General features: G+C 52.4%; 1 protein-coding gene across 6 annotated transcripts in view; it reads left to right on the top strand.

Annotated features, from left to right (window-relative positions):
• ADISSP (adipose secreted signaling protein) overlaps positions 1–14,510 on the top strand; it is a 163,619-nt gene that overhangs the window by 39,824 nt on the left and 109,285 nt on the right. For all 6 annotated transcript variants that reach the window (XR_012668253.1, XR_012668252.1, XM_075128176.1 and 3 more), the window contains exon 2: positions 8,815–8,911. Coding sequence is in view for 4 of the 6 variants with exons in the window: in XM_075128176.1 (XP_074984277.1) it covers positions 8,893–8,911 (19 nt within the window). In the remaining 2 variants the exon portion in view is untranslated. The remainder of the gene's footprint in view (positions 1–8,814; positions 8,912–14,510) is intronic.

Genomic DNA, 14,510 nt, shown 5'->3' with positions numbered 1-14,510 from the left:
CCTGTGTCGGGGGGAGGGGGGGCAATTTGAGGCCGCAGTGCAATGACCATCCCTTGCCTTTGCACAGCTATCAGTAACATGGACCTTGAATCACAAAGCAATTGTGAGTTTACCAGTGATTCAGTCAGACCAGGACCCAGGAGTCCTGACTCTTAGTCCTGTGTGCTAACCAGTGAGCTGCAGCTACCCCCACTAGATGATGATATTATTTTTAATGGGAGCTGTGAGGTTTTAGGTTGTGGTTGTGATGAGCAGCTACAGAGCTGAACTATCATTCCGGACTCCTGCTTCTGTGTCCAGCTTGGTCACCTGTGGCTTGCCGATGTTCCCGGTGAAGGTTCTGTGTCCGACGCCTTGTCGGAGGGCAGGATACTGGGCTAGGTGGACCGTCGGGCTGACCCAGGCTGGCCGTTCTTCTGTTTCTTGGTAACATCAGTGGGATTTGGTGCTCTGTTTTTTCAGGTCACCTTTCAGATTCCCATTATCTCCTGCATAATTGGGTATAATTGTGAAACTGGTCTCCCAAGTGGTGTTAAAACAGAGCCTGTTAGCTTGGAGGATTAATGAGAATGTGCTGTAGTTTGGGGGTGGGGTGGGAACAGGCTCCTAGCTGAGAACGTGCGTGGCACACCGTGTGCGCTTTAGGAACATGTTGCCATGGGTTTGCTTTGTGAGCTCAGCTGTAGGAAGTATTTGAAAGTTCATAAGACGTCTCAACAGCCTCTAGTAAATGTGGATGGGAGGAAGATGAAAAGGAGACAGAGGCTGAATTAGTCTCAACAGAGGGGCTGACTGATTTGATTCAAGGACTATTTAGCGCCCATGATTTCAACAAGGAGAAGATGTGAAACTAGAAATGAATGAGCCAGAATTGATGTGTCGGATATTTGGCCTCACTGGCTGACCAAATAATGAGGGGGATGGGCTATTCCACTCACCACTCCCTTTTTGGGTCCTTAAAGAAAGACTTTGGGTGGGGTGGTGGGGGAGGGCGGAATAGGAATAGAACAGATGGAGGCTACTAGAGCGAGCTTCACCAATTGGCTGCTCCCCACACCTGGGCTCCCAGGTCTTCATCGGCCTCATCCTGCTAGATAACCGGGGCAGAGGCAGGCACCCAGAGGACATAGCCACGGCTGCCGGCTCCAGCAGAATCCCAGACCCCACCCGGGCTGAGATGGGATCTGACTTGAAGAGGAGCAGCAGCAATGGCTCCAGCTCATCTCGACTCACTTATCTCGTCCCCCCTCCAACCCTGAACAGTTATTGCCACCTTTTGGTTCTACCTCCGAAACCATCAGGCAAGGGGCTTTTCCTTCTGAAACTCTCTCCGGCTAACGGAACAAGGGAGGGTGTTACAACGTAAGCTTGACTCAATACTTTCCATTTCAGCAGCTTTCCCTGCTTTTCCTTCTCTTCTGTACCTTGAATAAAAAGGTTAAACGGGTTGGTAATGGTACCAAGCAGGCTGAGGGCTGTGTGGGCCAAGCCCTGGATCGTGATCAACACTATGTAATGCCAGGCAGTGATTAGGTTACCACCTTTGGCCCGTCTATTTCATCTCTGCTAATACATGAGCTCCGTGTTTTTTACAAATGTGGAATAACAGGCATGTAAAATGAATAACTCGCCCTGCAGCAGTGGTTTCTGCGCCTCCTGTCGCACCAGGCTGGGCCTGGCTCTCCGCTCTGGGCATTGGGACCGGGCGCATGGATGTGTCACAACCGAGCATTCAAATTCAGCCTAGCTGCCTGCCTGGCATCATGAGCGGCACTGCCCGCTGTGCTCCAGGTCAGAATCCCTGGAGCAGGGTGCTGGGTCCAGCACATTAGCTAACTCTGCAACCCCTCCAACCTACTCCCCTGATAGGGTTGCCAACTTTCTAATCGCACAAAAACGAACACCCCTGCCCCGCCCCTTCTGAGACCCCACCCCCACTCCATCCCCCCTCCCTCTCACTCGCTCTCCCCACTGTCACTTGCTCTACTCACTTTCACTGGGCTGGGGTAGGGGGTTGGATTGCGGGAGGGGGTGAGGGCTCTGGGCTGGGGCTGTGGGGTGGGGCTGGGGATGAGGGGTTTAGGGTGCAAGAGGAGGCTCTGGGCTGGGGCCGAGAGGTTTGGCGCATGGGAACGGGCTCAGGCCTGGGGGAAAAGGGTTGGGGCAGCGAGTTGGGGTGTGGGAGGGGTTCACTTTTCAACCAGGAATTCTGGTCGAAAACTGGATACCTGGCAACCCTACCCCCTGGGATCAGGATAAACCGAAATAACACAAAATTTCCCTAAAATAAAACAATTTATATATTAAAAGATAATTTCCTAGGGCTCTGGGTATGGATATCTTATTCAGGTTGCTGCTATATTTGCTGCGTTACTACAAAGCATTGGTGTTCATCTTTGATGGCTAAAGGATTCCCACTACAGCATACATGTAGACTGATGACTGAGCCTTTGATGGGTAATGGCTCTGATTGGAGTTACTCATTCACTAGGTGCACAATGAACTGGAGGGAGTGGGCAAGAGACCTGGGCCTCGGTGCAGGGAGCACAAAGAAGATCTCTACTCAATGCATGCTAGTAAATGCAACGTTGGGGCGTAAGAGAAATGTATTGGAGAACAATACAGCACAGTAATCTAGTGCTGCTGTAGGAACCAGTGTTTGCCACCCTCTGAGGTGCCGTGTTCAGTTCTGGGCTCCCTGTCTCCAGAAGGCAGGGCAGGAATAGAAGGCGGTTCAGAGATGGGTGATGAAAATGACTAGGGGCATGGGAGGAAAGAGAGTGTCCCAATCATTTTGCTATCCTGCAAAGAGACGCCCTGATAAAGGTGTTGCACTTTATATGAAGGTTCTATTTATAAAGGGTTAATTAATGATTAACAGATGTTCTGTCAGTATGTTAGACATGAGTAGCATGTGCTAAAGATGGTTCTAACTATATAAGTAGTAGGTATTGGAGAGATCAGCCATGCTTATAAACAGTGTGGGTCTCTCGCCTCTTTAGGCTAGCTCAGACTAGATGAACATAATGGTCCCTTCTGGGCTTAGCATCTTTGAGTCTATATCGATTTCTTGGGCTCCACAACAATTGATTCATCAGTTATGAAAAGATCTACTAATCAGGAATTTACTATTTATAGTAAGTTTCCATTTATAAAGTGTGACTGATAAAAGGATCCAAAGGGATACGTAGTCTAAAGGGGGAAGGCTGGACACTCTTCTTCAGCTTGTCTTATAATTCAAGAAGATCAGGAGGACAGTTGATGGTGAAAGGGAGCAAATTTTACAGCTGATCAAAGGAAATAGGTGACAGAGGATGCATGATAGTCCAGTGGAACTCATTGCCACCAGACATCCTGGAGGCCGAGAGCTCAGCAGCGTTCAAAAAAAGATGCGACCTTTATAGTGATGACAAAGTCCAGAGTTAAAACAGGAAGAAACAGAAACCCACGCATTTTGGAAGGGTCATAAATCCTTCTGCCTCAGGCCGTAAACCAACCTCTAGCTATTGGGACTTAAGAAACAACATCCCCTATAGCAGCGGTTCTCAACTGGGGGTCTGCTGCCCCCTGGGGGTGCATGAGCCCTTTCAGGGGGGCTACAGAGCCCTGCGGCTGGCCCCGAGCCCCAGCGCTGAAGCTGGGAGTGGCACAGGGCCGATCCCAGCGGCTCCCCAACTTCACCCTGCAGCTAGGAGTGGCATGGGGCCAATGCTGGCGAACCTCCCTCTCCCCAGTCAGGAGCTGGGCGGGGGGGAGGGGGTGGAGCTGAAGCCAGGAGCTCCAGTGTCCCGTCCCCCCCACCCCCCTGAAGCTGGGAGCAGCACTGGGAGCCCCCCCATCCGTACACATCCCTTAGCTATCCCCTCCCTGCACCCTGAGCTACCCCCCTGCCTGCATACAGCCCCTAGCTACCCCCCTGCCCATGCACAGCCCCTAGCTATCCCCGCCTGCACCCTGAGCTACCCCCCTGCCTGCAACCTGAGCAGTTTTTGAACTTTTTGAACTGAGTCCCCCCTTTGAGTTATATTTTTTGGTTGCGTCTCTCACAGCCCAGACAGGCTGGATGGCCTCCTGAGTGAGTTAGGGGGTGCTCCCTCTCTGGACCCTGCCATGTGGAGCTGACTCGAGCCCCGCCAGCTCTTGTCCCCCCCAAATAGAAGTAAAACTATGCCTATCCCCAAGGGTCCCCCCCGGCCCGAAGCCCCGTGTTTCTCCCCCCTCTGCCAGGCCCTGGCATTTTTATAGCATGTTGAGGGGGGCCTCACCAAGAAGAAGGTAGAGAACCCATGGTCCAGACTGATGTGTTTTGGTGCATTGCTAGCAGACCCTGGTGCAGACTATTGAGAATTTTTAGGAAAGCTCATTAAAACTTCATTTCTGTGCTGAATCTTTGTCCCAGCCCTAAACCTGGTTACTGGGCATGGGGCATTCAGCATGTAAATCTGTGTTTCATTTAAAACCCAGCTAAGCTTTGTTACTTTCCTCCAAGAACTGAGCTCTGTTTCCTTACAGGTTTGAGTTTCTTTAGCAGACGGGGTCTTTGTGTTTTGCTGGCTCTATGATGCTATTGGAAAATTATTTTATAAGAGGCAGGACAGGATCTGTTCATTCTTTCCCTTGCACTATGTGGATAACACGGAGATGTGTGATGTCACTCTCTTTTATAATCAGATCTAGGCCAGGCTGTATTGCATCTGGTGAATTAATTCACCTTTCCTGAGATTTGAAGCTGGATGACTTTGAGAAAGTTGGAACTGGAATCTGAAGAACTTGCAAGCTCTAAAATTTTTGGTGGTTTAAAAACTGTGCCGGTTAAAATCCGATTGCAGCAAACTTGCACAGCAAAGTGTGCTTTAGTCTGAACAGTGACTCAATAAAACTGATGACATGGGGCTCTGTGTCTTGAGTCTCAATTTCATAGAATCATAGAATATCAGGGTTGGAAGGGACCTCAGGAGGTCATCTAGTCCAACCCCCTGCTCAAAGCAGGACCAATCCCCAATTTTTGCCCCGATCCCTAAATGGCCCCCTCAAAGATTGAACTCACAACCCTGGGTTTAGCAGGCCAATGCTCAAACCACTGAGCTATCCCTCCCCCCCGCTATCCCTCCCCCCCTTATATTTCTATATAAGAAGTGCTCAGTTTACAACTAAAATAATTTTTTTTTCTAACTGCCAGCCCTGCCAACTCGGGCTGGGATCAGAGAATCAATCTGGGTTTCTTCCTTCTTGAGCAGTGGTCCGGAAACTTTTTACCTCGTGCTCCCTCTTACCCATGTCCACGTGTTTTTTTCCCCCCCCTCCATGGAGCTAGGAGTGGGGTCACGGCTCTGGTAGGGGGGAATGTGGGCAGGGTTAAGGGCCGAGGCTGGGGCCACAGCTGAGGGCGGAGGCAGGAGCGGACCCCTGGGCGTGGGACCGGCGGCTGGGACCCCTGGAGACTGCTCTGGGCCCCAGCTGTGCCCCCTAAATGTTACTCTCTGTCCCCTTAGAGGGGCATGCCCCACAGATTGAAGACCTCTGTCCTAGAGCACAATGAGCAGTACCAAAGGTTCTGCAGAGCCACCCTTCAGTCAGCTCACAAAGATGTAATGGATTGTCCCCGTAACTGGAGAATAGTGAACAACTGTGTAGCTGCATGGGAAGGAATAAAATCTAGTTCCTTCCCCTGTGGTGGTGCCGGCTTTGGAGACTAGCAGGAGCACACAGCATTGGAGCAATCAGATGATTTGTGAGCATCTCCAGGGAACATGTGCATGGAGGAGAAAAGGTGCCTTTGACAAAGGTTTCTTAGTGTAAGAGACCTGGTGGGTTCCTCTGTTATGGCTCTCCCTTTGTCTCCTCCCTACAATAAAGAATTTAGTCTTTTCAGTCCCTCTCCATGTGGAAGTATTTCTAAGCTTCACTGTTCTGTTGCTCGTCTTTGACCCTTTATTTCTGCTCTATCCTTTTTGAGATAGGACAACCAGAACTGAATGCGCTATTCTAGTTGTGGACTCGTCATTTGATTTATACTCTGCTAATGTATAATGGTCAGGATTCTTTTTCCTAATTGCCCAAGGAAATCCCAGGTTCTCTTTAAAAATAGGCACTATATTAGCAGTGTGCCAGTCTTCAGAGACATTTGCTGTCTGAGTCGCAGTTGCCATATAAGGAGGTCTGAGTTTGCAAGTAATTTTTTTTCTGTTGGCTAGCCCCCCCTACTCCCTCCGGGATCAGATGATCAAGCTGGGTATTTTCCTTCTCCTGCGTCATCACCAGTTATGAAGGTTTTGCAGGTCAACGCTCCAGTGGGATTGTATAGACATAATTTTTGCTGTTTCTTGTTTGAAAAAGGGACCTTATCAGTGATGTACGCCGACAGCCCTTGGCCCTTGCGTCTGCTGTCAGGGCTGATCAGGCAGTTCGCTGTGCAGCTGGCTGGTGCCATGGAGATTGTGGTGGAGTGAAAGGCTTGTTTTGCCTTCTTTACAGCAGTGGCATTGTCCTGGAAGCAGTGGATGTGCTGCTGGCGAAGGGATCCCGGCGGCTGGTTTTGTTTTTAACATCACTGGCGTCTAATGGTCTCCCGGAGCTCATCTGTCGACCACGGCGATAGTCTTGGTCGGTGTGGTGGCAGGGGGAGCGGATGGCTTGGGGCCACGGTGTTGGTGGTGGGGGACGTCAGTCAGGAGATTGTACTCTTACACTAACTCACGGGGGTCTTGGCCGGGTATCTGGGTGGCTTGTTCTCTTTGGACAAGTTGAAAGTCCTAGGGAGGGTCAGCGGTCTTTGCGGGCGGGTCATCTAGGGTTGCTCGCTACCCCTCTGACCTCTGCCTGGGTGAGGCGTTGGTCGGACCAGGAGAGTGGTATGTTGGTGGCATCTCCAATATTCAGGCTTTGGCTGAAGATAGAATCCGGGATGTGTCCAGCTGCATGTGTAGGTCCAGAGGCCGCCTGGGAGAATCTCCTGGTTTCCATGTAGGCCGTGAGGCCAGGTACCATTGCATCACTGAGATTGTCTATTTGACGGCTTGAGGACTAGGAATCTGAGGGCCTCAGTACTGTGCTGGGCAGCAGCTCTGTAAACGCCTCAGCTTCCCATCTGGCGCTCTGGACACCACTAGGAGTCCTAGGTTCCTCTTGTCCTTCGTCTGGCAGATCATATAGATGCACTCCAGTGTCTTTTTTTCTGTGATGGGGCCTCTTCTGCATTTTGAGGCCGGAGGGGACCGGGACAGCTACTCCACCTTGAGGTGGCATTGAACCACGTCTTGTGATGCAGGCAGGGCCAGGTGCTTCATCCCAAATGAGAACATGGAGGGTGCTGCAGCATCAATGAGGAGAGAATGGGGGAGACGGGCGGTTTGACTAGAACTGTGGCAAAGCCCTGTTTTTATCTCTGATGTGTCTGCAAACTTTCAGTAGAAGTGTGCTCTGGTGTCTGATACAAACTGTTCTGTGTCGAGACTGGAGAAATGTTGTAATGTTAAAAAAAAAAAAAAAAAAAAAAAAAGTGTGAATGAAACTCTAGCTGGTTCCGGCTGGGTGGGGGGGAATACATTAAGGATATTTTTTGGGGGGTTAAAAACCCAAGTGTTAGGTAAAGGCTGTGTTTTACACCATTTCTGGGAGATATATCAGTGCTCGAATTCTTGGGATACACCCCTGCTGTTTGAAACCTGTCTCTGGATAATCACACTCTCCTGCTTTTAGAATAGAAGAATATTTACTTACCATCGTTTTAGCTGTATGACTCAGTGCTTTGAAAGTCAAGGTTGTACGGGCCCTCTCCATTATACAGATGGGGAAACTGAGGCACAGATGCTTTTTGCTCAGTGTCACACGGCAAGCTAGTTGCTGGGAATAGGTCTTCTGTCTCCCAGTTGCCTGCTCCACTAAACCAGGCTGCTGCCCTTCCTTTTGGAAGGAGATTGGTGTCCTTATGAAACGCTTCTACCTTTATATTGCTTGGCACGTTTATTGTTTGTATTGCGGTAACACCTGGCGGGCTCAGCTACGATCAGGGTCGGGTTGTTCAGAGTGCCGGAGGGAGGCAGTATAAGAGGCAGCTCCTGCCCCCAGAATCACAGTAGACGAGACACAGGGCGGGAGAAAGGAAGTGTGTTATGGGGATCCGAGGCCCAGAGGTTAAGTGACTCCCTTGGGGTCACCTGGGGAGTCTGTGGCAGGGCTGGGGGCTGAGCCCTGTTTGCTGTGTGTCCAGCCAAGCCCAGAGTTTGTCACCCAAGTGGCTGAAGACGACAGCTTGAGGGCTGAAGTAGGTTCCAGGGTACTTATTTGAGTGCTCCTTTGTTTCCAAGAAGCAAGAGGATCTTTTAATTCTTATACGCTGCAGGAAAGCTGCTCTCACCATCCACTTCCCCGCTGAGCATTGCTTAGCCTGCTTTAACCCTTGGGGTTGTCCTGCCTCAGCAGTACTGCAAATAGACAGAGCCTCTGCATGACTACAAATGCAGGACTGTGTTCAGCTGTATGTTCCAGGATCCAAGTTCCAGCTGGAGGATTGGATTTTACAGGGGATGTTCTGCTCTTGCTTCCACTTGTCTCACCGCAGCACTAGCTTGGTTTTCTGTGTGTCTTACCCTTGTCAGGTTTCAGAGTAGCAGCCCTGTTAGTCTGTATCTGCAAAAAGAAAAGGAGTACTTGTACCCCTGTCAGACGCTAGGACCCAGAAGAAGCCTTTTCGGGCGCTGATCGGATGCAGTGCTTCAATGCAAGACCTTCCTGCAGCCAGTGATTGGGTGATAGGTTGATTCTTCCCTCTGCTAACCTGTGGACCGTCTAATTCTGTCCCCTTCCCTTCCCCAGCTCGTGTTCGAAGAGGTCGCTTTGTGGAGGATGGCCTTCTGCCCATTCGTTTGAAGTTTTAACACACTTGTGGGATAGATGGCTGCAGCTAATAAGGGTAAGTTACCATGCTGCGGGGGCTCTCTGATCTGCGTAAGCAGGGACCTAGCTCCTGGTCTCTTGCAAGTTGAATTGTTTTTCTATGCTACTTGCAGAAACCAGGCTAAGACAGGGTGGGAAATTTGAAATTCAAAATTGGTTAGCCCTAGCCGTCAAATCTTGTCTCTGATTTTGAAAGTTGAACTTCCCTTCCGCTTTAGATTTTAGAACTTGGACATGTATTTATCCTATATTTTGGGGAGGCGGGTGCTGGCGCTTCTCCCAACCCTTCGCAATTAACTACCGAGTCTGATCTAGAGCCATTTCTTCAAGCCGTGGTCGTGAGACGAGTCGCCTTGATCGACGCACCGTAACTTTGTTTGTGCGCCCACCTGGACATCTGTAGCTTCGATTGGGAGCTCTTGCAAGCGAAGCCAGGATAGGGAGGGGGAATCCGATGACATTTTGTGTCTTTGCTGCAACTTGAGCGACTGCCTGCGCTTTGAGTCTGCAGTGGGAATGAGTCTTGCTGCGGTACTTAGCCAGATGCAATCCAGGGGCTTGCCAGGGTACTGGCAATGCCTCCCTCAATCAGGGAGAGGGGCTGGGTCAATAAGTGAGGGGTGTGTGATGGGGGAGAGACAGGCTGCCTTTTCTCATTGCCGGTGGGGTTTGGCTGCAGGCTGGTGTATTTTCGGTCCATGATCCCAGCTGTCTGTTAAATGGCTTTCCTGTGCCCTGCTCAGTGCTTAGTCCGGTCCTTGCAATTCAGTCAGTTTGATTTTGTTCGTGCCAGAGAGATGACCTGGGAAGGAAGTTGGTGCTATGTACCCTGGGGCACCGGGGCTCGGGGCTCACAAAGACAGAAGAAGCTGTCTGTGGGTCTCCTTGCTTGTTTTTGTTTTAAAGTGCCCAGCGCGTTTCTCTCCTCTCCTTATCCTCTCGGTCTGGGAGTGAACTTGGACACTATCGGACGCCTCTATTGGCTGCTGGGGGCTGCTTGTTTCCCCCCAAAGGGATTTTAACCAGGAACATGTGAGCTCTTCCCTCCTGCACTGAAAATCTGCCAGTGCAGCTGGCTCTGGTTCCACTCTCCGTAAACTACTGAACAGTGGCCAAGCAGGGGATCCCGGGGCCAGTGCTGAGGGCTCTCCCTCCTTGCTGTGGCTACGGGGTTGGGATGCCTGAGACCCTGCCCTCCTCCTTGGGCTGGCTGCTCAGTCTGCAGCAGCCCCTGTTAGCGCCAGGACGCTTGAGGCTTTGCGGGGGGGCGGGTTAGAGGAGACCCTCTTAGGCTGGTGTGGCCACTGAACGTTGAGACCCCAAAGGCTTCCTAGGCTGAAGGACAAACCTGCACCTTGCACCGCTGGTAACTATGGATGTCCCAGCACTGCCATCCTGCTCCGCTGGGAGAGGGGAGTTTAAAGGGGGGGGAGTAATGGGGGGTAGGGTCCTACCTTTGCTCCATGGCAGCCCCTCTGTTGGTGCTCTGCCAAGATGGCATTCTGCAGGCCGCGGGGATCATAGCTGGATCCCACCCTGCTGCTCTGCTTGGCCAACTGTCGCCTCTCAGTGGGACGTGTAGAATCAAAGGGGCTGTGTCACTAGGGAAGTGCTGAGCCTGTGTTCATGTGTCCTGACTCGCCGTGGCTGGGTGGGTCTCGTCCCCAACACCTAGTGGGGGCTTGTGGATGGGGAGAGGTGCCAATGCAGCCTCGGGTCCGAATGAGCTGCAGGGAGCTCTGGGGGTTCCCTGCCCCCCTGGAGATGATGGGGCTGGTAGTTACTAGCCCGCTGTTTGTTCTGCTGCTTGCTGTCCCTCTCACAACACCCTGTCCCAGCCACCCCCTTTCCAGGGGAAAGGAACCATCTGAGGTTCCCTTGCGCTGCATTTCAACCCTGCTCAGCCTGAGACTTGCTTAGCCAGGCCGGGGGAGCCTCTGCCCTGGGCCTGGGCATAGCTGTGCAGGGCAGTGGTCACTAGGCTGGGCCATCTGGTGATTGACTACGGTGACCCTGCAGAGGAGAGGGTAGGTGAAAATCGCTCATGGTGTTGGCCAACTTCTCCCCTTCCATGGCAGATCCTAGAGTAAGATGCCTTCCCCCCAGCCCACCCAAAGGGATGTGAGAGAGATGCACAGCTAGATAATCTCTCTAATCTGGAGTGAGCGTCTTTCTTGCTGATCCACGTTCCTGCATTGCGAGGTATCTGCCCCAGTCCCTTTGCGTGCAGGTCAGGCGTGCCCTGGCGTTTGCACCTGGCGGGGTTGCTGTTGGGGCTACGCAAGCTGGTTTTATTTCAAGTTCCTCACAGCTCAGCGTAGCCTAATTGCTTTGTGAGGAGCTGGAACTTGGCAGCCAGGTGCTGTCTGTGTGGCCGTCGTGCCTCGAGGCCGCTGCTGTGATGGGGGCCCTGTTGCACTAGGCTCCGCTGCGCATGCTCACAGTACGAGAGCGTCAACTCCCTCTGACTATCTCTATCGGCAACGCAGACGATGGGGAAGATCTGCATCCTCCTCTTGCTCTGAGACCGGAGCTGAAGTGACCTGCCCAAGGTCACCCAGGGAGTCTGGCAGAACCAGGAACTGGACCAGGTTTCCTGAGTCCCAGTCCAGAGCCTTATGCAATAGGGCACCCTTCCTTGCGGTCTGACTGCTGGGTTTGTTACAGTGTAGCACTGTCCGCATGCCTGGTGCTTTCTGGACAATGAGAGCAAGGTCCCTGCACAGAAGAGTTTGCCACCTAATGTAAATATTATCTCTGATTTTAATTCCTCCTTTTATCCTGAAAGATCCCAAAGCACTTTACCTTCTGGGATCACTTCCCACCACTGAAATGCAGTCACCTCTGGTGCTGGACTCAGGAGGTGTTGAACAGCACACAGCCAGCCTGTGGGACAAAGAGAGGACTAGCTGTCGTTGAAACTGTACAGTGAATCTAGTTACTCCGACTAAAAACACCTTGCTGTTGTGAAAGTGCCGGTTTTTTTTAAGAACCACAAATGGTCAGGGCCTCTGGTCTATATTTCCTCTGGAAGACTCCCCCCAACCCCCTCCCAAGATTCCCTAGCCCCGCGCTGGGGCACTGCTTATGCTGTCTCGGAATGCCTCGTAACAGATACCCACTTGCTGCTGCACTGTGGGTTTTCCTAGGCAGTCTCCCATCTAAGATCAACTAGCCCTGACCCTGCCTGCTTAGCTGCTGAGACCTGCTGAGTTTGTAGCATGAGGTGGTGTGGGTGACTTCTGGGGTGAACCCACAAAAAGGAGAGGTGATGGGAGGCTGTAAGAGTCCCTGGATAGATCCATCCCAGCCCACCGCGGCTTGAATCTGTTGAGGGGCTATGTAGCAGACGCATCAATTCCTCCATAGCCGATGCATCTCCTTGGGAGCGTGGCATCCATACCCGGCCTCCAGGGCATGGCCATATCTGGGGATGTCCGCTACAGCCAAGTGTCTAGAAGCAGCCTCTGGATCCCAGTGATTGTGGGTTGGCTTTGTGTTTCCGATCAGCACTGCCACAGACTGCCCACTCTCAGCCCCACTCTCTCTGCCCCTCTGCGGCTGGGTCTTGGAATGAAGGACTGCAGAGATGCTGGGATGGATGGCCTAGTGGAGAGGGAATTAACCTAGGACCTGGGTTCAAGTCCTTGCTGCATCACAGACTCCCTATATGACCTTAGGCATGCCCCAGAGTGTTTCTCCCTCAGTTTCCCCCTCAGTTTCCCATCTGTACAATGGGGATAATAGGCCTGCCTCACAGGGAGGTTGTGAAGATAAATCCATTAAGGACTGAGGCTCAGATCCTACGATGATGGGTGTAAGTGGATGAGGAAGTCAGACCTGCCACTTCTCCCCCTTTCCCTTTTGTTCTCTCCATCTGCCAGTTGAGCAGTGTGTCTGGCTGCCCCCCTCTGCCCCATCCTTTGGCTTCAGCATCCTTGTTTGGTGCCCGCAAAACAGCCAGGGAGCAGAGGCAATGGGTGCCTGTTACCCTCAGCCCTGGGTGGGCTGCGGGGGTCCCTTTCGAGGGCTGGAGTTCTAATTCCATTAATTCCCGAGTGCTGTACGAATCCTGCAGTGGAGGGAGCGGCACCTGATGCTGGGCGCAGACTCGTGCGTTTGAAGCATTTGTTTTGAATGCAAATGGAAGCAGGGTTTTGCCAAGCGATTTTGGAGGAACAATGCTGCGTTAATTATTCTCACATTTTGGTAGCTGAAAAAGACTCTTTGTGCTTCAAAGGTTTTCTTTAAGAATGTAGCAATCTGCTCTGGCGTCTCTGCCAGCCGGGAGCCTTTGGGACGGCTGCTGTACGGTGCTGGGGCGGGGGAACAAACCTGTCACTCGACCCCACGCAGAGCCCCGGGCCTGGTGGAAGTGGAGGTTTCTCTCTGCCTCGAGAGGGTCTGTGCGCCATGAGTGCTGGGCTGTGGAGGGCATTAGGGGAGGGCATGAGTACTAGATCTTCCGCTGTGCGTAACCACTGCCACCGTCCCGTGTGGAGCAGGAACGTCAGGGACCCCCCCTCTGCACCTTGCCCCAGGCTTGGCTACTAGGGCTCCGTTCATGGAGAGAGGTTTTAACCAGTGTCTCTCCCCCTATCCATCCCATTGTCTCTGCATCAGGGCATCGCCTTGTTCCTGGGGCGAGGAGCGTGACTGGCCATCACGGTGTGGTGTGCCCTGCGTCTCTTTCCTCCGGTGGCAGAGGAGGCGTTTCCCATGGCCCAGGTGCGTTTCGTGCCCTGCGTGGGTGCCCCGAGGCTCATGGTAGCAGAGGAGCTGGAGCTGCAGCACTGGCCCTCCGCTCCGTAGTTTGTGGTGTAGAGGGTCATCTTGGGAGGGCAGGGCGCCAGGCAGAGGAGCAGTTGGCTTTGAGGACAGAGGGCTGTGGAGGAATGCTGCTGGCTGCTCTTAATCAGCTGCACGTTTTGGCATTTTAGAGCTGTCACGAAATACGTGAGTTGCAAATGTAACAGCGTTGGGGTGGGGGTGGGCAGCTCTCAGCCAAATAATCTCACCAGCAGAACCACCTCCTCCTCCCGCCAAACCTGGGTGTGGAGGGGTTAGAAACGCCCAGCTGGCCAAGCGTTCCCTTCTCCAGGAACACAGTTCACAAAGGAGGACAGAGCCCTGCAGCTCAGTCCCTTTCACGGGGCCTCCCACCCTCCGGGCCACGCATCTTGGCAAGCAGGATGTGAACAGGCAGAAAGAATTCCGAGAAGAACTCCCCAGGAACCCGTTCAGCCGCATGGTCCTTTGTGACTTCAGCCAAAGTATCTGGCTCCCATGCCAGACAAAGATGCTTGGCTGGAAGGGACGCCTATTCTGAGCTCATCTGGGGAGGTCTGTGTTCCGATGGCCTGTTAAACACGTATCTAATCAGCTGGTCTCACATGCTTGCAAGCCAATGGGAGCTGGCTGTTTGGCGTAATCCATGTGCTGTCTTCCCACAAGGTTTATCTCATACGTGGCCCAATGGCCTGAGAGAGGAGGCCCCCACAAAGCCAGGTGCCATGTGGGTCCAGGTGCAAATGGAATCCTTCTGAGACCATATCCTGCTAATTATCAAGGGGTAGCCGTGTTAGTCTGTGTCCACAAAAACAACAAGGAGTCCG

Source organism: Caretta caretta, chromosome 4, assembly GCF_965140235.1.
Source record: "Caretta caretta isolate rCarCar2 chromosome 4, rCarCar1.hap1, whole genome shotgun sequence".
NCBI lineage: Eukaryota > Metazoa > Chordata > Testudines > Cheloniidae > Caretta > Caretta caretta.
This window is presented reverse-complemented; position numbering and strand designations above follow the sequence as displayed.